The sequence below is a fragment of the Durio zibethinus genome, chromosome 7, assembly GCF_047325235.1.
Source record: "Durio zibethinus cultivar Kanyao isolate XHJ-2024 chromosome 7, ASM4732523v1, whole genome shotgun sequence".
NCBI lineage: Eukaryota > Viridiplantae > Streptophyta > Magnoliopsida > Malvales > Malvaceae > Durio > Durio zibethinus.
Window position 1 is genome coordinate 27102501 of NC_143168.1, and position 23766 is coordinate 27126266.

The window sequence follows — 23766 nt, forward strand, 5'->3', positions numbered from 1 at the left end:
GTCTCAGGTTATTGGTATTTTTAATACAGCCCAATTGCATTTGGGAGCCCAATATCAAATAGTTCAAGGTCCAATTTAATTGGAAGTCCATCAAATTTGGCCTAAGATTTTAAGGTATATATTTTCTTTATTTTACTTTTTTATATTTATATTGTTTAAATGAGTTGTATAAATTATTGTTGTAAATAAATAATGAATAAATGATTTGAAAATATTTTTTAAATAACAGTTTTATTTTTTTAATTATTAGAAATTAAAAATATTTTTGGATTTCATTAAGATTTGGGATAATTTAAAAATTATTTTTACTAAATATAGATTTATTTAAAAAATCAAAACAAATAAATAATAAAAATATAAAATGATTAGTTTATCAAAATCTGTTGAAAAAGGGATTGTTAGGGAAAAATAAAAGAGTCTTATTTTCCTTAATTATAACTAAGTAAAAATAATTTTTAAATTACACTAAAGATTCGGAAAAACCTTAAAATCAATTTTTACAAATGAAGATTTTATTTAAATAATCACAAAAGAATAAATAATTGCAAATTTTTACATAATAATAAAATTTTAATTATTATTTGTTTAAATTATATATGTTTTTTATTTCATTATATTTGTGAATAAAAATATCTCATGAAGAAATTTTAAAAATATCGTGAATGGTCAATTTTTCTCAAAATTTTATAAATAAAAATATTTTATATAAATTCCACGAGAAAGTTGGAAAATTTATAAAATGTAAATAATAAATTTTTTAAATAAAATAATAAAAACAATTTTTGTGAACATTATATTTTTTAAATAAATTTCAAATATTAAGATAGATCATATATCAAATGAAGGGTAACACTTGCTGCAATAAGATGCTAATACCTTTCTCAAGTGTAATTATATTCTGGCTTTGATTTTCGAAAGACAAAAATAATTTTTTGTTACACTTTAATAAATTTTAGAGTTTTATTAAAAAATTAAAAATTTAAGTGACCAACCATATTTAAATAAAAAATATTGATAATAATTCTATATTTTTTTCAAAGGTCGAAGGACCGAGTCTCCTTGACTAAAAGGACAATAATAACCAGAGATGTTAGAAAGTGTACTACCCTCTTCAATTATTAGTCTCAAATGCTGTTCTTACAATTAAAATAAGATGCATTGTTAACACTTTTACTTGAGCAATAATAGTATAGCCAGTGAAGAAGCTGTATGCAACTCTTGAGATTTAAACCTGATCATTTATCTTGTAGTTCTGGCTGGCAACATGATGACCGAAGGCAAAAGCCGAGTGAATGACTAGGCATTAACAGTTGACAATCTTAGCCAGATTTTGTTTTGGTCTGCAAAAATGATGCTCTTGTCGAAACCGGACAAACGACCTCAAAGAAATTGTAAAAGAATCCGTCGTCATGCACATTATTCTTTACAACACCTTCAGTATCCTCTAAAGGGGACCTTCTGAAGAAGGATTTACTTTTGCTCTCCAGAGGCTTTCCATCACTACTCATCCTGGTGATGCTTGCTTTCAATGCTGCAACACTTGCTCTTGCTTCACTCAGTTTCTTCTGCCAGCTTAAGTAGTCTTGCCACTTGAAGGTCTGTATTTTCACACAGATGAGAACATATGATTCTAGTTTCATGGTTTCAACTGCAACTCAATTAGCGTAGCCAATTATTTCATGGTTTATGTTCGGTCAAGGCTGGGTTGGCAAATTCAGGTAACAAACTAATTAACAAGGTTAAACGGATCTCACCTCGTTCGTTGTGGTGTTTGTGAGACAAAGATTAGCATGATAAGCAAAGAAACCCGCCAATAAGAGAGAAACTATAGCCATGAACACCATAAGTAGTATTCGGGTGTCAAATGAGCCCAACAGCCACTACGACAAACCAAAAGACAATTTATTAACTCAAAATATCTACTGCAAGACCCAAAACATAAAGCAGAAAATATTCAAAATAATGAAGGCACTATAGGAAGTTAATCTTCCTTTAGTTGTTTCAAAACAAAAATTAGCAATAACCCTTGGCAATAATTCAAATTACAGAATATATATGAAACTCACCTGTACAATGTGAGGAGCTCAACTGCCAAAAGAATTATCTACACAATAATAAACAGGAAAAATAAAGAAAATGGCATGGAACATTTAGTATGTAGAGCATTAAGAAACGAGAAAATCTTAGTACAAATCAATTTACATGTTAAAATATATACTACTTTCAATTCTTTCAATCGTCCAGCATGTACCAATCCAATAGCAGTTGTCCCATACATGCAAAGAAGGATATGACTGCAGAATGCTAAATATGATCTTCAGTCTTTTATAAAATTGTGGGTTTGAAGCAATAACTAGGATTGACTAATTGAAGGACAAAACAAGAATTGTCGATACAACTAATTCCAAATATCATACAAAAATCCACATTGGCAAATGCTGAACCAGTAAAGCATTAACAGAGGAAATCCTAGATTAGAATTTGATATCTATGGTATCCATCTATTGACAGTGGCCATGACAGGAACACAAGAAAGATCAATATCATGTGACAGAATTTACGGTTAAATAGTTGCAAGGTGTCTCCATATACATATTCGTAAAAGAGATCTTTAGGAAGAGCAAAATCCAAACTACGGTTAAAGGAATCCTCATGGAGTTGGTTGACTCTCCAATTACCCACACCTATGATGCTCAATTCCTCTAAGAAAGGGAATTCCACCTATGAAATATGTTTGATTGTGTCAATAATTGCATAGAATTTAAGGTTAGATTAATGGAGAGAGAGAGAGTAATGATACAGAGAAAACAAAATAATGGAGTATCACTATCACCTTTTCATTGAAAAGTGTTGGAGAGGCAATCTCTGAGTTGTTTCCTTCTGCATTAGAGACGAACGTATCTAATGTAAGACAACCCTCTATCTTAACAATTCTCAACGAGGGGAATTCAAGGTAACTTTGATGGCAGAATCTCGTCAGTTTTGGAAGGTATTTGAGCAATAGGAATTCTAGTTTACGGAACAACTTTTGGCTCATCTGTTCTTCTTTGGCTAATCCCTCTATCAAGATTACTTTTTCTAAATTCTCACAATTCTCAATGTTAAGAATCTTGAGTTGCACAAAACTTTCCATCATTGGGAATGAAAATAGACAGTTTAAATTGTGACAGCCCTCGATAGTCAAGCATGTTAAATATTGAGCACAAGAAGCTGTTACCGGAAATTTTTTATGCCAGATTCTCTGAATGTTGATTAAGGACTGCTCCAAATCCTCCAAGATTGGAAAAATCTGCATACAGTATATATATTCCTTAATGCACGAAAAACTTTTCACTCTTTAGCTGATAAAAAAAAAAAGAACACATGAATGACGGTACTAGAGAAGCATGCAAATGATAAGAACATGTCTGCTGCTTTTGGTTTTCATTTTCTCAATCACCAAAAAAGAACAAAAGGTTTTAACTAGAAGAAAATTTTAACTTAATCAAAACTCTATAATGTGATCAATAATGTGATCAATTTCATTGGCAGACACATCAAACTGTCTGTATTTGTGCCCAACTTACGTTGTTGATATGTCTGCATAAATGTCTGGCGTAAATCTTGCAAATTTTGAATCAATGAATTTTTTAAGGGGACCAAAAAGTGGAAAAATCTATTGTAACAACATTTTTACAAGTCATATAACCATTAACAGAATGTACAATATGGAAAGTTAGAAAGCCAACAATCGGGCAATGTTGCATTTCAATTGGAATATGATCATGCACATAAAACAATGTAACAATGGCAAGGAAATCATTTGAATTGATGCATACCTTTTCTGTAAACAAGTGTTGAACAATGGCCTTGAGGTTGCCTTCCCAATGCCCTACATATTCACCTTCAGTTGATTGTATTCCCTGCACCATCTTTGGACACTCTCTTATTATTAACTCTTCCAAGGAAGGGAATCCAAAGGCATAATTCCCTAAGCAGAAGCTTGATAGGCTCGGAAGACAACCAAGTTTCAAAGACTTCAGTTGGGAGAACACGATGCCGTCCATCACATCATCACTTCCACGAGCTATGATTTCTTCTATCATTTGGCAATCAGTAATACTCATTTCTGTGAGTACCACCATGCTTTTTGCCGTTGGGAGTGTTAATAAATTCTTAAGCCCATGACAATTCGACACCTGCAGATTTGTCAAATTTTTAAAGTACACAGAGGATGGCACTAAATTCTTCAATTTGTCACATTTCCGTACTCCTAGAGTTCTTAGGTTACTGAAAACTTCTCCAACTTGGTATTCTTCCTTCCAGAGATGTGTCAACTCAGGAAGTTCTATCAGGAATAATCTAGTCAACCGAGCAAGTGCTCCAGGATGTTCATCCTCATCCCAAAGTCCTTCACATTGAAATATTTCATTGAAGGGAGCTTCTCTAACACAAAGACCGTCAAGATTTGGTAATGACTGAATGAAACTGTTTAGGATAGTGGCTGATCTGTTGGGAATTCTTTCGAGCGAAAGAAGTATTAGTTTGCAAAAATATTGGGCCGGAAGTTGTCCATGCCATATCTCTGTCATAATGCCATTGGCTTCCAAAAATAACTTTTTTAAATTGGGAAATGTATTCTGAGAATCAAAATTAAAAAATACGTTAAACAAAAACAAAGATTTTGAATCGGTTCTAACTTATATTCTAATTTTAATCCCACCCCTAGCTTTTGAATTATTCTATTTAGATTCCTAACCTTTTAAATTGTCATTTTGTCACGAGCTTTTTTTGAGTGGAAGTGGAATCAAAATAAAAAATTAAAGGTCATGGATGAAATTTATCATGCATGTAAAACATTTTACTTGCAATCTTAATGATTAACCTTTTAAATATTTTTAGAAAGTCGAAATCCTTTGTTGTTTGTACAAAAAGAGTTTAATCCATAATTTGGTATCGAAAATTCAACAGTCTATAGATAATGTTATTGAATTTTTAATAATTGATTATGAATTCAATTTATTATAGAATACATCGCTTAGAATTATATTAATTCATACAAATATTGTAAATTTAATATTAAAAAATTTATTTAATATTTATATAATTATTACTTTTTAATATTACTTTAATTAATATTTTCTAATTTTATTATATATTAATATATTTAATTTTAATATTATTTAAAGGAAATTAAATTCTAATATGATTAAATGGCAATATTCAATATTACTATCAAATAGTATTAAATAATATTATGCAAATAATATAATTTTATTTTATAAATACAATATTGTTTTTAATTAATTCTTAAAAATTTTATTTTGTGTATTGAATTATTATATATGCAACAATTTAAGTATTTTCTTTTCATATGTAACAAAATTACTTACTAAACATGTTCTATGTGTTCAAAACAAACTTTTCAAAAAAAAAAACTGAAAACAAGAAACAAATCCAAACAAATTATAAATACTTACATTCTACATAGTTATTAAGGGTTCATACCTCAGTGACCCAAAACAAGGGTTGTTGAGAAGAGATAATTTTCAATTGGCTCTCTCCATGCGTTTCCGAAAAGCCCAAATACTGCCTAGCTAATATCTCCACATTGTCGCATCCTGTCACCTCCAATTGTTTTAAGGATGGCCAGCTTGTCGTATGCAACCTCGAGTAGAAATTCTTCAATTTGGGTAGCCAATGAAGTATCAATAATCTTATTTTAGGAAATATAAACATGGTGGTTGATTTAGTGGAATTTAGTCCATAATCAAGTCCAATTACTTCTACCAAGGATTCACAGTTCAATATTTAAAGATTTTCAAGTTTGTCAAGTCTTTCCATCATATGAAATGAAAAAACATTTAGAAGTCTTTTACAATTTTTCACTACGAGGAGGGTTAATTCACAAAATGAACCAAATGTGAGTTTATCGTCCCATATCGTTGTCCAATATCCATTACCAACGATTACCAATTCACTTAAGTTAGAGAATAGCACCTACAAAATATTTATTTGATTGTGTTAATAAGGGGAAATAAATTATACTACTAGCTTGACAAGATACATAAAAAATGAGCAAAAGTATCAATTTCAAATCCTAACAAAAATTAAAGAAAGAAGAAATTAGTGGAGAGAAGAAGAGCTAGCTACAAACATAACCAAAGGATTCTAAGAGCATTAAAAACTAATAATTGAATTACAGAATTGGATGATTTAACTTGTAACTGTAATAACAATAATAATAAAATAATGAGTACTTAAAATGTACATATAAATTGAGCTAATTAAAGGTATACATCATCTATTACACTAGAAATTTGTTGCATTGTTTTCAATAATTGTTTTTCTTATAGATTAACTTATCAAAACCATAAAAAAAATTTTTCTCACTATCAAAACTCTAAATTAATATTACAATTTGATATATTTTAATTTGTTATTATCTTCTCGCATGCAAAAGGAGAAAAAAGAAAGTCATACACAAAAGTAGAGTGTGCTATACAACACATAAACTACTTATAAATAAATTTAAATAGGTCATTGAATAATTTGTGCAGTTATCAATTCATAATTATTTAATAATATACATATTCTATGAATTATGTAAAATCGCCATTTCGTTATATGGCTTTCTAATATTATGTTTTGCTTATATTATTAAATTAGTTCAAAGAAAGTACAATAAAATTGATTTATTAAGCTATTTAAAATTTATTGGCTATTTTTATATGTTATGAGACCTAAAATAAATTTAAATCAGTATTTTAATCTATATATATATATATATATATAAGTCATATCATTTATCAAATAAATATCATAATATTTCATTAATATTTTTGGGAGCATAAACATAATAGAAAATTTAAATTCATATTTTAATTATTTTATCTTTTATATTTACCAAATCAATATCTAAAAATTCCAATCGCCATCAAATTTTTATTTTGATCATATAAATATATAAAGTTAATCCATTCAAAACGATTAGATAATAATGGAAAATGCTTGAAGGATAATTAAAAAAATAACAAATAAAATCATCCAAATTTAATAGCAATATGACATTAAATAATATGAAAATAAACAGCCCTAAAAAAGGAAAACCAATGTAAAGTTGAAAAGCAATACTCATTTTAAATCTAATTCAATTAGAGTATATCAAACAATCCATTTTGTGGCATATTATATAGTAATAATAAATTTCATACATATTTAAACTCCTTATTGATTTAATAGAATAAAAACTAAATTTTACTAAAAATAATTTAATTTGGTACAAAATTTAAGATTTATAAGGAAATAAATAGATAAAATAGTCAATTATTTAATTTCATATGAAAATTATCAATTAAGGATAAAGTTTATTTAAATAAAGTTTTCAATGATAATAAATAATAAATAATAGCCAATATTAAAAAATTATTAATTAAGGATAAAATAATTATTTAATAAATAAAAAGTTATTAACAATTTAAACTTCTGAACTTAATAGTTATATAAATAAATAACGATAAAAGATAAAAATACCATCGTAAAATAAAAAACTAACATGGAAGGAAAAATGACTTTGAACTTAGAAGATGAGCCATAGGTTGCTCCATCATCTCCTTCATTTCCAACAATTTCTTTCATTGAAACACAGTTTTTTATCTATAAATTTTTGAGCTGGACCAAACTTTGGACTGCTAAGGATGTAACTAAGTTTATCATTGCTCCACACGCCCAAACATCCAAAGTCATGAGATTTTGAAAAGGTGTTGAGGATAATCCTAAACTAATCATATTGTCACAAAAGCTAACTTCAAGTGTTTCAAGATTGGGAAGAATCGTGACCCTTGCATCCACATGTGTTTTAGATAATGAAGGCCATTCAGTTTTAAGTTTCTAATTGGCAAAATTGTTGGAGCATTTGTCCCGTCATCAGCACCTCCTTTGTAAGAAAATAGATCTTTAAATTGGCAACAAAACACCTCAAGCTTTTCCAAATTATTGAATCTTTCAAGAAAGGTAGTTGGAAAAATAGCAGATTCATCGTGGTAGCAGAGCAGATTAAGAGCTTTTATTTCATGGAAAAGGCCTTTGGAAACATTGCTATCACATATTATTGCAATGTCATCACTGGTCAAAGACAGTTCTTCAAATTTGGGAACCACCTACAAAACCAAAGAAAAATCAATTACAGTTTTGTACTTTTTGAGTGAAAATGGACAATTTATCTACCAAGAGAAAAATTACAGCATCTAAGCATTTGGCTAATTGGTACAGATGTGCTTGTGTCTCCTTACTTAAAGTCTAAAGAGCTGGTGAATTTCCATTATAAGACCTTTCCCAAATTTAGAAAATTTAGAGAAATGATAAAATTCAAATTTGAACTAAATGATCAATAAAAAAAATCAGGTTCATGGTATTATTACAACTAGGTAGCTTTTTAAGTGTGATCCGGAGTTCATAACTTTTCAACTAAGAAAAGGGGTGGTTGGATTGGAGAGTCCAATTGGTTGTCCTCACTCATATCTGGCAAATTAAGACAACCGATGTCAAGTATCTTCAGTTTGTTGCAGTGGTATGTTTTCAACTTTTTTAACATCGGCCACTTTGTTGTATGCATCCCCGTATAGAAACATCTGAGATTTGGCAGGTTCCATAGCACGAGGGAGGACACTTGATCAAACTCAAAATTAGTTACACTCGTTTCCCATCCTTCCGCTTTTGAAACAATCTCCTCTACTGCACAGCTATCTACTTCAAGATCTTTAAGTTGTGGAAGAACTCTGGCAACCGAGGCTGGAAACACATTCTTCAGACTCCAACAGTACCCAATATCTACGACATTTAGATTTTGAAACGTTAAAATTCCTTGAGGGTCCTCGCCCCAAACATTCTTCAGTTTTGATAGATTAAAAACATACAATTCTCTTAGTTGAGCAGCCACAATATGTGTTTCTTTCATATTTAACCTTTGGAGTTCAAATGTGTTCCACTGAACCACAACTAGATACTTGTAGAGTTTGAAGTCCTTGAAATGTAGTCAACAAATCAAATGGAAAAATGGTAAAGAGCTCATTACAATGTTCAACTACCATTGTTTCCAATTTGCAAAAGGAATTTACAGAGAGTTGATTGTGCCACATCATCTTCATATTTCTCAACCAGGAAATACTCAGTTGCTCCAAAGTAGGGAACGCAACCTATGTGTATCGTGTAAAGATAACAAGAGTAATTAGTTCCAAGAATAAAGATAAAAAAAGAAAAGAAAGTATAGTACAGAACTTTATAACAATAAATCTACCTTTTCATTGAAGAGAGCTTGTGGAGAGAAATGTTGGTTCTTCTCCATTGTAGATTTAGATACGAATCCCCGCAACTGAGGACATTGCTCTATCTCCAGAAGCTTCGAGGATGGGAATTCAATATTATAATTTTCTGAACAAAACCCAATAAGATGTTGAAGCTTCCTTATCTTTAGAGAGTTTAATTGAGGAAATGAAATCGTAGCCTTGTCTTCTTCTTCTATATCCCCTGCAAATATCACCTCTCTTAAGCATTTGCATTCAACTATCTCAAAGCCTTTAAGATGCGTTAGACTTCTAGCCATAGAAGATGATAATAGCTGTTTCAAGTTGTCGCAACCCTCAATAGTCAAACTTGTTAGATTTTGAGTGCCGTACTCAGATATATTTGAAAACCGGATGTGCCATATCCTTTCAACATTGATTGAGGACAACCGAAGGCTCTCCAAGCAAGGGAACACCAACTACATTAATTTAATTATACTACATTATTAGAGATATTAAAAAATCAAAATATAACAGAAGAAAAAGACTAATCTTTCAGTATAACATGATCCGATAAAAACCAAGGAATGGTGTTTGCCAATGCAACGTCATGCAGTACAGTGAAAGAGAAATTACTTCCCCTCTCAAGTAAAAGTGATTTAGTGTTATCAATCTTTTATTCCAATATCTAAATGACTATTCTGATCAATTTTAAATCAAAATCAAATTAATAATAGTCACTAACTTATGTTATCAATTTCTTTTTTTTTTTAATTTGAAATAAAACATTAAATTCTCAAGTGAAAAATCATGTGCAAATTATGATTAAATTTTCATTCTGACATTTAGCCCCCCGAACAATAGAGCATCCACATTCAGGTCATGGTCTCATTGTCAATCACAAAGGCTTACATTTGAGAGTATATATAGTTTTGGAGGAAATCGAAAATGAGACCAACATAGATATGCATTTGAATGAGCATTTAAACAAAAAGGATTTATGTTTGACACTATTAGAGTATATATTTCAATACACTATCAATGAATGAAAGGTTGAAACCTCATTAATTAATAAACCTAAAAGCTAAAAAGTCCTTGAAAATAGACTACTTCAAATTTTGGATATTTGTTAGGATTTCACCTGATTGATGCTTTTCCTTTTTTTTTTCTCTATATCACTGATTTTTTTTTTTTTTGCCTTTTCCTTTCTATTCATTTTTTTAAAAGCAAAAATATTTAGAAACTAACGTAAAAGAAAGACATACCTTTTCACTAAAAAGCGATAACTCATTTTGACATGAAGAATTAGAGCCCCTTTTGTTTTCAAAGCAAAAGCTAATGAGCTGTGGCAGACCATGAAGTGTCAAGGATCGCAATTGAAGACATTCATTTTTATAAGCTGCACCATCATCACTAATGATATATTCAATCTCTGAACCATTTTGGATATGGAGATTCTTCAACTGCTGAAAGCTTTCCTCATCCATCAGCTCATGCATTGCAATCTTGACACCTTTCATGTCATCCAAATATAGATCTTCAGTTTTCTTTAGAAACATCTTAAATCCATGATCCAACTCATCAACACTTGTATTTAACTTGAGTTTCAATGCCCTTAAGTGTTTACGCTCACCAACCCAATTCCATCCTTATACTATGAAAATCTTGTTATCTTTCCAACTTCTTGGAGAACAAGTCCGCTGGCATAATCTTGGCATCAGGAATAAGAACATCTAAAGTAGTCAGATGAGACAAAAGCTTCAATTCAGCAAGACTAGCATTGCTTTGTTGGTTGGCCCGCCTCTCTACTTCCCATTGAACAAAACTGTCACCCATATACAATTCTTCCAATCTAGACAAACTCGATAAGACCCCTGGTGGAATTATTTTGAGTCTGGTACAACCACTGAGATCTAACAACCTTAATTTGATCAATTCCCCAATTTCCTTAGGTAGCCTTTCAAGATCAGAACGCAAAAGGCTAAGAATTTCTAAATTCTTGAGCTCACCAACCCCAGCGATATCTCCCAAAATACATTGGTCTAGGCACAATGTCCGAAGGTTTGTTAGGAAACTAATTGACGAAGATAAGGACTGAAATTGCATATCAGTCAAATCTAAAACTTTAAGATTTAGTGTTTCCTTAAAAAAGTTGATTGGCAATTCAACGGAAAGATCCTCGTTATACAAAAGAAAAAGATCAAGTTGCGGACATTTCAACTCTTTGGGAAAATAGCTAATATTAGCATATCTCAAACTAATCATGGTGCATTTTTCCATTGTCAATCCATTAGGCCAATCTTCTAGATCATCTTCGTCTTTTAGTGCAAAGACATTGTAGTCCCTATAAGGGATTGCTAAGGCCACATCACAAATAAGATCATGCATATCAACACGCACATTTGTGTAACTATCACGCAACAAACAAGAGGATTTGAGTTCACTCACCACTGTCAACAATCTATCTCTTGACTCTTCCACTCTGTTGACACCATGAAATAAACCCAAACCAATTGTATATCTCAGCAAGTCTCTAATGAAAGTGTTGTGACCTAGCAGCCCGCAAAGCAAGAATGTCTGTTTGAGTTCTTGTCTTTCCAAATGGTTGTAACTCAACTCTATGGCTGAATAAACATTTGCTGGTACTCCTTTGAAGTTTGTTGGGGAAGGCCTTTGTAGTTTTCTCAAAGCATCATTCCACGCAAATAAGCCTTTGTTTCTTAAAGCCCTTGCAACTGTTGCAATGGCGACAGGCAGTCCTGCACATTTTTTGGCTACTTCAACTGCTGTAGATCGCAACTCAGGACTTTCAGCATCGTCTCCAGCCATCTTCTTAAACAGGTCCCAAGCTTCTTTATCTTCTAAAACAGATACTGCAAAATTTTTTCGAGCATCCATCTCATTCCTTAGAACATTTAGATCTCTTGAAGTGAGCAATATGCTGCATCCCTTATTTTCATCTCCAAAAGGAATGCCCACATCATTCAAATCTAGTTTCTTCCAAATATCATCTAAAATAACAAGAACCTTCTTCTCTTTCTTCAATCTTTCACGTAATCGACCTGCTCTTGCCTCCACACTCTTTTCTTCTAATTTTAGACCCAACAAATCTGCAAGTTGGTCTTGAATTTTTTGAAGGTCAGGAGTCTGATTCACAACTGCCATAATCACGGAATCAAATAACTTATCTTCTTTGGCCTGTCTACAAATTTCTCTGACTGGTGTTGTTTTGCCCACACCAGCCGTCCCATACACCCCTATCACGTTGGTTGTACCATCTTTCAATGCCTCTATGATGTCTCTAAATACTTTCGCTCTTGATTCGAACGCCTCAAAATCTTTAGGTGTTGCATCCACTATGTCTGCCGGAGGAGCAGGGCATGAAACGCAGTTGAATTCACCTTGTTGGAGGAGTTCATTCACAGTCGCAACAACTTCTTCAGCTTTCCTGCTAAGTCGGTAGCGAGACTTGAGGTTCGGGCACAAGCCAATGAAGCACTTGCTCTTTGCTTTGTCTTGAAGATCCCTCACACTTTTCACCTCGGCTTTGATTACCTTGTCCACCTTACTGCACCAAAGCTCGACGTCCGGTTTTATCTTCTCCACGTTCCTTTCTGCAGCTTCGATATCGTTCTACACACTTTCTCTTTTCGCCGCCAGCATCTTCATTTTCTCCTCAAACTTCTCACCATCCTTCTTATAGATTATCACATACCTCATATGCCGTTTGATTTCTTGGAAGATGCCTTTCGCAGCATCCGAAGAAAGATTGGCTGCAGCTCCAATAGCAATGGCTTCCATTTTTTTGGTTTTTTTTTTTTTATTTCAAGCAGACCAGCAAAGCAAATAAAAGAACAAAAAAGAGACAACAGGAGAGGAATCAACAACAAAGATAATTGACAGCATGCAATATATGTAATCAGTTATGGGTAAAGACAAGAAATGGTTTGGACAGACTCGTCTTCCGATCCAGCAACTATGAATGAGGGAACCAGAGATAAACAAAAAGGAAAAACAGAACAAGGGGACTAAAACTAGGTTAGAAAAAGGCAATAGCAGCAATGTGGGAAGTAGGGAAAAGGGTTTTTCGAATAAATGAGCAACTGAGTTTGAGCAGAAAGTTAAGAATGGCAGTTGTTTTAGAGAAAGATCAGTTCAGGAGAAAGGTTGAAGCTTTGGGTATAGAGAAGACAAGAAATGGCTTGAACAGACTCGTCTTCCGATCCAGTAGCTATGAATGAGGAAACCAGAGAAAAACAAAGAGGAAAAACAAAACAAGGGGACTAAAACCAGGTTAGGAAAAGGCAAAAGCAGCAAGGTGGGAAGTAGGGGAAAAGGTTTTTGGAATGAATGAGCAAATGAGTTTGAGCATAAAGTTAAGAATGGAAATTGTTTACACGAAGATCAGTTCAAGAGAAAGGTTGAAGATTTGGGTATAGAGAAGAAAGCGCAAGGACTTTTTATATAAGCCGATGGCAAAGATTAATTGAATCAGTCATCACATTGCACAAAGTCCACATTGCAATTCCACATTGCAATTTGCAATTTCTTACTAATTTTTAACAGTTCCACATTGCAATTTGCAATATTTTAGGGCTAATTTTTTCTACTTTAACTCGGCAATTTGTTTTCATCTTCCTTGTAATGCGAATTATTCACAATTTCACATGCTCTTTGTCCAGCAAGTCAACGTTGAAATACCAATTATCAAGAAAGACTGACCCAGTTGCCAGCTTTATTAATACAATATTATCACTTCACCTACATTTTAGAAAAAAAAAAAAACAAAATTCATATGCAGACAAAGTTCTATGGTATCAATTATAATGAAGCACGTACTCTTAGTACTGTTGGTTGGTATCTGTGAATTCTTAATAAAGCAAACAGTTGTAAGCCATGATAAAAAGGATCATGAAAAAAAAAAAAAGGAAATCATTTTTAGTTTGTTGATTGTTTTTATCCCACTAACCTCATTTGGATTCCATCGCATTGGTTCGCACCAGGAAGCACCCCGCCAGTGGACTGGCTTGCAACGGAAGAGAAATGATCTAATGATTCATTAGAACATAGGGTTGGCAGCAGCTTCCATTTTTTTTCACCAGACAAGCAAAGCAAGTTACAGAACAGAGCAATCAGGGTATCCAGCAGACCGAAGAATGAAAATAATGAAAAAACAGCAAGAACAATAAATCAATAATAAAGCTGTGACCAAGACAAATGAGTTTCGAAAAGACAGCTGTTTCAAATGCTGTCAAAGAGCCAAAAGGAAAAGGCTATAGAACTAGTTTGAAATCAGTGAATCAAAGTAAAGGGATTCCAGTTTTTTGGGCTTAAATCAGTGAATCATAGTCTCAAATGCTGTTTTTTACAAAATAAGATGTATCAGTAACCCTCTTCCTAAACAATAATACTACAGCCAGTGAAGCTGTACAATGGGCTATCATCCATATGCAACTGTTGAGATTTAAACCTGATCATCTATATATCTTGAAGTTCTGGCTGACAACATGGTTACTGGAGGTGAAAAGCAGAGTTAATGAATAGGTATTAACGGTTGACAATCTTAGACAGATTTTGATTTGGTCTGCCAAAATGGTGCTCTTGTCGAAAATGGAAAAATGACGTCATAGACATTGTGAAAGAATCCTTTATCGTACATATTATTCTTTACAACACCTGCAGTATCCTCTAGAGGGGACCTTCTGAAGAAGGATTCACATTTGCTCTCTCGAGGCCTTCCTTCGCATCTCATCCCAGTGATGCTGGCTTTCAATGCTGCAGTACTTGCTCTTGCTCTTGCTTCACGCAGTTTGTTCTGCCAGGTTATGTAGTCTTGCCACTTGAAGGTCTGTATTTTCAGACAGATGAGAACATTTGATTCTAGTTTCAGGGTTTCATTAACAACCTAATCAGCATTGCCAACTATTTCCTGGTTTATGTTCGGTCAAGGCTGAATTGGTAAATTAAGGTAACAAAATACTGAACAAGGTCTAAATAGATCTCACCTCATTTGTTGTGATGTTTATGAGACAAAGATTAGCATGATATGCAAAGAAACCTGCCAGCAAAAGAAACTATAGCCATGAATACCATAAGTAGTATTTGGGTGTTAAATGAGCCCAACAGCCACTGCGACAAACCAAAAGATAATTTATTAAACTCCAAATATTGACTGCAAGACCCAAAACTTAAAGCAGAAAATATCTCAAAATAATGAAGACACTATAGGAAGTTAATCTTCCTATTGTTGTTTCAAAACAAAAATTGTAGCCTCACATCAAGCAATAACCCTTAGCAATAACTCAGATAACAAAATATAAATGACACTCACTTGCACAATATGAGGAGCTAAACTGTCAAAAGAATTATCAACACCATAATAAACTGGAAAACCAAAGAAAGTGGCACGGAACGTTTAGTCTTTAGATAATTAAGAAACTAGAAAACCTAAGTCGGAATCGTCATGCCTGTTAAAATATATACAACTCTCAATTCTTTCAATCTTCCAGCAAGAATCAATCCAATAGCAATTGCCCCATACATGCACAGAAGGAAATGCCTGCAGAATGCTAAATATGAATTTAACATGAATTTTGACCACTAAAATGGAAAAGTAGCTTATGTTATAACTCATATACCAGGACAAGTTGTGCATGGACAAGTAGGGAACAAAAGGATAAGCAGTGTTCTCAATCTCAAAAAAAGCTGCTAATGAACAAGTGCTATATGTTAAAGGATAAAACAGAAGACACTGCTCAATTACTAGATTTAGATCATCGCTCCAACCAAAATTAATGCAGCCTTGATATCAACAACTAGTTTACATTAATGGACTTCAATGGTGAAAAGCTCCAGTCATAGTTAATGACAAAACCTTGACTATGACCCTACTAATTGACAGCATAAGCTATAGTGATGGGTAGTTTCAGCCTAGTAACTAGAGGCTGCTCATGTTCTCCTAGAGAACATCATACGTATCTATCCAGCACAAGGGTGAACAAAAACGTAAAAGGAAATTAAGTAAACTAAATGAAAACATAGATTGCTAGCTGCTGATAAATAGTGCAGAACTCACCATAAAAGAAAAGCCAAGAAGTATCGGGTATTTCTTTCCCCCATACAATTGTTCTGCAATATGTAACACCATCTTTAGTAGACATGAGATTCAGATACCTTTAACATGATGTACATAGAACAACTCGCAATACAAATTAAAATAAAGAAGAAAATAATAGTTCAAGATGCACAACCATCCATCCACAATGATGATCAAAGCAGGCAACACATCGATTGCATAAGCTGCAATGCTTGAATCTAGCAGGTCTGGATCAATAGAATAATCCCATCACATCTTACAGAATTAAAAAGCCACCAATAAATATGACACCAAACAGTTAACCTAATTGGGAAGTTTACATGTCGAGCATTCTTTCTCTGTATAAATGATATTGTCATAAGGATAAGCAGATAGATATTGTGAAACATTCTCTGCCTTCATGGTACCAGGATCAGAAAAGCTAGTCAATAGAAAGAGCACAATGCCGATACCAACTGCCAACAAACGTGTGTACCTGCAAAAAATCAAAATCTGAGGTAAAAAGAGAAGACAATCATTTTGAAGAAATCAGGTTACAGCAGAGAATTCACTTCTTAGCACATACCTATGCACTCCACTCAGATAATACCCAGGAATATAGCTAAAGGATGTCTTTGCTATAATGTAATAAGTTGCACCAATTGTTGCCAAGTATATAATCTGTCACAAAGAGATAGTCAAAGAAAGTGGTGACCACAATATGAACAAAAAATCCCCCCTTTCTTGTAAAAAACAACCCTTAAATACAAGATCATCTTTCTCAATGGTGGATTTTAACGTAACGCACTTTTAAAGCTAAGGTAGAATACTTGGACATCTAAATCATGTATTCTTACCATTTTCATCAGAAAACAATTTCTTTCTATACTATTTCGAAGGTTTTTCTATACTACTGTAAGTTTCTACATTTAAATGGCAGTCACAATCACATAGAGCTTTGACAAAACAAAACTTCTATTCAGTTTATCATCGTTCATCAAATTTAATGCGCATAGTTTCCAATCAACTGAACCCATGAATCAAATATCAAAGAGAAAACAGAACGCCAACCCTCCTATAATTCAATCTAACAACCTTGGCTTGGCCCTGCAGTTGTTACTCCTCACAAGGCTAACTCCCAATTTTCAAGTTCTCCATCTACTCTAGAACTTCCTCATATGTAATGTAACAAAAGAATCTTATAATTCAATGTTTTAGCATCAAATTAAGTCAAATTAAACATCATTACCTAAGCTATCTTGCTTTCTAATGTTTCCAAAGAACATAACTTTCATGTACCCCAATTCTAGTTCTAGCATAAAATTCCAAATTATAACACACTGAATACCAAAGTTCATTCACACTCATTCACAACCATGCTATGAAACAAGAAAACAAACTCATTTAGAAAAGGAAATCAACTTCATTTTCCAGGGGCTTCAATTCGATAACTTTCAATTGGTTAGAATTATACCTGCAAGATAGGATTAGGCCTATCACAACAATAATACTCAACAGAAAGGATCAAATTTGTTCCGTTATCTCCGAACACAGCCCCCACAAACTTCCTGAAACAAATCAAAACAACCAAAAATCAGAAACCCAAACTGAAAAGAAAAAAGAAACAAGAAGAACCCATCAAAGGAAAAGTGCAAAAAAAAGGGAAGCACAGGAAGTATTGATAGGCTCCAAAAGTGATGAAACGGTGGATGTAGCTGATCGGTGTTCCTTGGAAGAGAGGCCACTGCCCACAAAGGAAAGAAACAACTACAGTAAGAGTTAACAAGCCATAGCATATCAGTGCCCAATGTACAGCCATCCTTCTGAAAAAAAAATATATATTTTCTCTCGGTATTGGAGAGAGGGTAAAAAGTGGGGATTTTGAGAGAGAAAATTTGGAACTTTTGGTTAGATTTTCAGGGGCCGGCTTAGTTGGACTATTGGGTGTTATGTTTTGTGTTTTGTAGTTGTGCTGTGGCAGTTCCTGAGTTCGGGTTTGGTTTTTCGAATGTTGTCTGACTGGGACAAACGTTCAGGAACGTTTTTTTTTTCCCTTTTTTTTTCGCTTTTGAATATTCATTGGATCATTTCAATTCTGAAATTCTGGTGGGTGTTTGGGAATAGGGAATACGATGCCAAAATTGAAATTAAAATATAAAAAAAAATCTCTAATAGAAATTCTTATAATTCAACTACTTGTATTTCCAAAATTCATTTGTATTTGATTTATTGGACTTCTTTCTTTTTGAAAAAAAAAAAGACAATTAGGCTAAGAAATTTATTAATAATTCATGGTTTTAAAAATAAAAAATGCAAATCAAACTTATTTGTCTTTGAAAAACAATATATTTTTAACTAATAAGTTGATTGAACCTTCAAATAATCAATAACACTATGGTAATCTTGAATTTTCATAGTCATTTGAACTTGAAATTTGTGAAGAAATGGCAGAATTCAATCAGCCACATTACAATATTTTTATTTGCAATCCAAACAGAAGATATAGTGATATACTATATTGAGAGAATCTTTTTTTATGCATGTAAAAGTCAAGAAAAAAAAAAAAAGAAGTTAGCCAGTGAAGCCAGCTGCAATTAGATGTCAGCATCAGTGATGTTATCCTCTATAATTTCAATGCAAGATCCTACAGATTTTCCCATGGACATTGCCTCTGCAAGTTTAGCTCGTCCTACTTTATGGCGGCGCAATAGTAAGATGGTGTTTAGTACAGACCATCTAACTTGGGAATCTGCTTTCTTTTGTGTGAATCCCAAGCCTTTGAGCAATACATCCAACTGCTCCATGACCAGAAAGTTCAATCAGTAGTGAAACTCCTACAGCTTGGTTTTCGGTATCCAATAGAAGTTGAGCAGAGGTATGCTGTACCTTGTTTATATCAGCAAGGCCACCCTCAGCATATCCGTATAACAGATATTCAGTTGCCACACCTGCTAGTGCTATGCATGAAAATCTGTTCAGTGTCTGCATCAGAAACATTCTTATTACCATAAGAGTTCTTGTCACTTTTTATGAGGCTGTGATCTGAAATCTAATACGCTTAAGAGCAATAAAATGAAAAATGTGAGAAGTAGACTACTTACTGTAGCTGATACTTTCCCTGCATTTACCTGCACGAAATCAAAATGGTAATTTATAAATCTGTATGATGGTTATGGCTGCGGTACAATTAACTGGTGTGGTAGAGCCTTCTGCTCTGCTGGAATATAATTCGAGTTTCTTTTAAGTAGGATTAAGGGTCACTGTTTAGGACCTTGGAAATAGATAAGGCAACCCTTGTCTCTCCACCCCTCCCCCCCCAAAAAAAAAAAAACTGAAGACAAAAAGGGGGGGCTGCAACAGCAGCTGAGTGGAATATAGCAGAAAGTTACATAAATGAACAAAAAATTTGAAGAAAACAACTTACTTCTTCAAGGAACTCAAAATCAACAAAAGCTGTTCCTGCTTGAATATTGAGTGATCCTTCTTTCTTTAAAGCTTCCAAACTAGTTAATGTATATCCTCTGGGAAGAATACCCACCAGGTAAGCGATCAAGAAATGACCAGCTTCATGCTGCACAGAAATCTTATACACTAAATAGTTCGTTTCTATGGAAATCAGTTTCATTCTTTCAGCAAAATGAAAGACTAATCAGCTGATAGGTCATCAAGATAAAGAGCAGCATTAACACATATTTATGAAGTAATTATAAATGGGGATCATTAACTATAAACTGACCAAAATTAGAGAAAAATATAGAAAATAAAAGAGAGAGGTCTTACTTGGATAACCCTGTTGTGGTATTTCTGACTGAAAGTGTGACCAACTGTGTCAAGGACCAAGCTACCAACTCCTCCGTTGAAGGAAACCTATACAAAACACTAGCATGTTGTAGAAAAGAGAGGTTTTTGCCCCATTACTATTTGTAAGTCAACCAATTGATCCATGTTTAGAGCATTGAATTCTAAACTAGAAATCTCTTGTCAGCCAACAGAACACACTCATGGAATTCTAAATGAGTTAGATCAGCTTGAGGAAATTACCGAGTCCAGTGTCCACAAAAACAAGAATCCCAAAGAAATAAACAGGATTTGCTGTGGGCTAAAACTAAAAGCATTCCATGTTGCAACCCCTCCTAAGATAGCAGCAAGCTGCAGGTTTCTTTCTATTGCACCTAGAGTTGCATCCACCGGCGATAGAAGAGATGCAGTTTCTATTCCGTTCAATCTCAATTCATCCAAGGTGTAAAGTCTTTGGGGAACCTGCAAGCAATTTTACTCCTCAAATCAACCGCAAACCCTACACTGTAGACTATGTAATCATAACAAAATACACAACTTTGGCCTTGTATGTATCCCAAAGTTGTGGTAAATAAACTCCAAAGAAAATCATACGTTGGCGCCATGTTACGTTAAAGAGAAGCCTGCATCAACTGAAACACCAGGCAGAAATCTCAGAGCTGTTTTCACATTTCAAACATGGGAAACTAAGCATTAACTACCAAATTTTCATGTGATTCACAGCAGACAAAAATTGCAGAATTTTGTAATGGGAACTTTCCAACTCAACCTGGGCAAACACATTTTAATGACTTATTTACGAATTCTCTGGTTTCTGATTTACTACTTCTCATTTCAAAACAAAAATTAATGAAAACAAAGTAATCAAAAAACCATCACAGTTCATAATTAGTATCAAACCTGGCGAGCTGCACCAAAACATCGAAGCCCACCAGGCTTTCCTTGCAAGGCCTTGACAAGAGAGAGTGCAGCCCTCTCATCTCCCTTGCTCAGCTCCTTATCCACTTGTTCCAACACTTGTTTTCTTGACACTCCAATTTCGGATGAGCTCACAATTCTAAATGAGGACAATCTCTGTCTTGGATATGAACTTAAGTTGCAATAATAAACCAAAGAGCCCATAACTATAGAGAAAAAGAACTAATTCAAAATTCAGTAGTTTTCTAACATAACATGCCATGTCTCTTTCATCTTTAAGTTGCACATTTTCTCAACCACGCAATTATGATAATTCTAAAACGACTACAAAGATTTATAACAAATGAAAATACACTAAAAAGAACCAAAGGATAAACTAATTTTTTTCAAAAAAATTCCTAACAGAATATAATTTTATAAAAAAAAGGACAAAACGAGGGAAATTAAATCATTTTATTATCAAATATTATGTAAAATAATTACTAAAAGGAAAGATATTTCAAACGCACCGTTTCTCCTTTACACACCAACTACCAAAAGGGATAATGTACTTTTTAGTAAATTTCACTTCATCCAACGACGCCGTATCCATCGGACACAGTAATTCGGAAATGAACTTCACGGCTGAACGCCACCTCGACTCTACGGCCTCCATAATCCAACTCTTCAACCGGATGGGAAGAGACGGCAACTTCATCTGCTTCTAACAAAAACACTTAACTATAGTTTGATTTTGCCATGAGCTAATTTCGCATTACTTCAATGGAAGCAGCTGGATAAAGTAGTTAGATGGTTGGGTTACACAGAAAGTCGAGCAGATGATCAAGTTAGATCGGCTGCAGTGAATACTGTTTCAATCTTGCACCATCAAAACGAAACTAGATCAAGACTGGCCGAGGCAATGGCATCGAGGAATCTAAATGGTATGTTGATAAAATAGAGAACATTGTAGCTATGTTGAGCCCCCAAGCTTGATGATGGCATCCCCCAACCTGCTATCCTTAGGGCAAGGGACCTGGTCACCTGGGCAACTATAGAGAGCTTTAGCACATGAAGCAATTCCCTCAACCTACTGCCCCACGCAATTGTATGGAAGTTTGGTAATGTAACTAGAATTTTCATCAAGCAACTTGATGCTTTCTTCTGTACTTACATGCACAATCTAGTTCTGCCTTAACATCTGAGCAAGCCAGCAAAATCCAACATTGGTCCATTCTTGCTCAAATCGAGAAGGAAATTTTTAGAAAATTCTGGTTTCTGATACATCAATCAATTCTTGTACCACAAACTTGTGGGCAAACCAAAACAGATTAAATTCCCAAATCAATGTGATAGAATAGGAACAAAAGAAGGTAAAGTTAACATAACTAGCTTGATATATATCTGCTTTGCTCAAAATATAAACACAAGGAGTTCAAAGCCCAAAATTTAAGAAAAAAAAAACCCTAAAACTAAACATCCGGTATTATACGACTGTTTTGACAAAGCCCCAACAAAACAAAGAGTAAGAAAAGGCCTAAAACTCCTGAGAAGCTGATCCAATATCACCCTTGCCCTTTCCCATTTTCTTGGGGAGTAGCGTCTGGTGAATGTTAGGCAAAACACCTCCATTTGCAATAGTAACCGAACCCAAAAGCTTGCTTAATTCTTCGTCGTTCCTCACTGCTAATTGGATGTGTCTTGGAACTATTCGATTCTTTTTGTTATCTCTCGCAGCGTTTCCAGCAAGCTCTAGAACCTTAAACAAGCAAAAAGAATTGAAATTGGAATTAAAAAAAAAAAAAAAGGAATTATTTATTTAATATAATAATCGAATCCGAAAAACTTATATAAATCACAAACTTCTTCCCAAATCAAACAAAACCCAAAATGGAAACCTCTTAAAAACTCACCTCAGCGGCGAGGTACTCAAGCACGGCAGAGAGATAGACGGGAGCACCAGCACCGACACGATCGGCATATTTCCCAGCTTTCAAGAACCTGGCGATCCTCCCCACCGGAAACTGAAGACCAGCCTTCTGCGACCTCGACACCGACTTCGATGCCTTGGGCTTACCTCTCCCTCCTTTCGTTGATCCTCCCATGGAACTCATCTTCAAAATCCCTAACCCTAAATTTCGCTGTTGTACTGAATCTAGAGATGAAACTGGAATCGTTAAAAGCAGAGGCTTAGAACTCAATGGAGCGTTTGAAGAAAAGTGAGTTCGGTGGTTTATATAGCAGAGTATGGAGAAATTTGATTGGTAGAGTAAATGCTCACGAGGATTGCCAACGAGGCACGAGATTTTTGGGTTTTCGCGGGAAATGTTACTCTTGTTTGGACTTTGGAGTTTTCTCGGTTCTTTGTCGGGTTATTGTCTTTATTCAAGTGGCGTCGTATAATTGAAGGTGTCCATAGCCCAATTGATGCCCTCTAAAAGAAGCCCAAAGTTATTCATAAAGCAGCCATTGCCCAATCCAATTCCTCTTTTTGGGCCTCAAATATCAAATCAGAAATATGTGACCGGTCACTTCACGTCCGAATAAATTCCTATTTTTCTCATCACTGATGCGACCGTAGCCTTGGTTCTAAGTTCTATCTAATAACTATCGTCGACGTTCTCCGAACATTTGATTTAATAAATTTTTTTTTTATTTTTCAAGATCATAATTTAAGAATAAAAAATTATAAATATTAAAATTTAAATTTTATGTTTGTTAAATATAAATATTAAG

At 33.8% G+C, this 23766-nt stretch overlaps 5 protein-coding genes and 1 pseudogene across 8 annotated transcripts; all 6 read right to left on the minus strand.

Moving 5' to 3' along the window:
* Window positions 1-1319: 1319 nt before the first annotated feature.
* Window positions 1320-4571, minus strand: LOC149518283 (uncharacterized). The gene is made up of 5 exons (XM_089763460.1): window positions 3819-4571; window positions 2834-3289; window positions 2593-2721; window positions 1755-1880; window positions 1320-1598 (listed from the first exon to the last, which is right to left on the minus strand). The coding sequence occupies exons 1-5, from the start codon at window positions 4569-4571 to the stop codon at window positions 1320-1322; spliced, it is 1743 nt and encodes a 580-aa protein (XP_089619586.1).
* A 3627-nt stretch (window positions 4572-8198) lies between these two features.
* LOC111277607 (putative disease resistance protein At4g27220) lies at window positions 8199-14223 on the minus strand (annotated as a pseudogene). Its single transcript, XR_016343737.1, has 3 exons — window positions 10526-14223; window positions 9275-9739; window positions 8199-9173 (listed from the first exon to the last, which is right to left on the minus strand). The product of XR_016343737.1 is annotated as a putative disease resistance protein At4g27220 (transcript).
* Window positions 14224-14718: 495 nt separating this feature from the next.
* LOC111277255 (putative protein S-acyltransferase 17) lies at window positions 14719-18493 on the minus strand. Of its 3 annotated transcripts, XM_089764085.1 has the most exons (8): window positions 18006-18483; window positions 17810-17903; window positions 16922-17016; window positions 16677-16831; window positions 16511-16583; window positions 16336-16388; window positions 15266-15318; window positions 14719-15108 (listed from the first exon to the last, which is right to left on the minus strand). In XM_089764085.1, coding segments are annotated over exons 1-6 (567 nt in total). In that variant the 5' UTR covers window positions 18155-18483; the 3' UTR covers window positions 14719-15108; window positions 15266-15318; window positions 16336-16387. The 3 variants fall into 3 exon arrangements, with proteins under 3 accessions (XP_089620211.1, XP_089620212.1, XP_089620210.1); XM_089764086.1 differs by having other exon boundaries at window positions 14719-15389; window positions 18006-18484; XM_089764084.1 differs by having other exon boundaries at window positions 14719-15389; window positions 16336-16583; window positions 18006-18493.
* On the minus strand, window positions 14824-16379 carry LOC149518284 (putative protein S-acyltransferase 17). Its single transcript, XM_089763461.1, has 7 exons — window positions 16336-16379; window positions 15899-16039; window positions 15728-15819; window positions 15592-15644; window positions 15401-15482; window positions 15266-15318; window positions 14824-15165 (listed from the first exon to the last, which is right to left on the minus strand). Exons 1-7 carry the CDS (start codon window positions 16377-16379, stop codon window positions 14824-14826), a joined length of 807 nt encoding a protein of 268 aa, XP_089619587.1.
* A 235-nt stretch (window positions 18494-18728) lies between the features above and the next one.
* On the minus strand, window positions 18729-22271 carry LOC111277913 (stress regulated protein). The gene is made up of 7 exons (XM_022864348.2): window positions 21034-22271; window positions 20377-20595; window positions 20116-20202; window positions 19760-19906; window positions 19437-19463; window positions 19222-19317; window positions 18729-19130 (listed from the first exon to the last, which is right to left on the minus strand). Exons 1-7 carry the CDS (start codon window positions 21253-21255, stop codon window positions 18930-18932), a joined length of 999 nt encoding a protein of 332 aa, XP_022720083.1. The 5' UTR covers window positions 21256-22271; the 3' UTR covers window positions 18729-18929.
* A 133-nt stretch (window positions 22272-22404) lies between these two features.
* LOC111277914 (histone H2AX-like) lies at window positions 22405-23251 on the minus strand. Its single transcript, XM_022864349.2, has 2 exons — window positions 22944-23251; window positions 22405-22789 (listed from the first exon to the last, which is right to left on the minus strand). The coding sequence occupies exons 1-2, from the start codon at window positions 23142-23144 to the stop codon at window positions 22568-22570; spliced, it is 423 nt and encodes a 140-aa protein (XP_022720084.1). The 5' UTR covers window positions 23145-23251; the 3' UTR covers window positions 22405-22567.
* Between the last annotated feature and the right edge of the window lie 515 nt (window positions 23252-23766).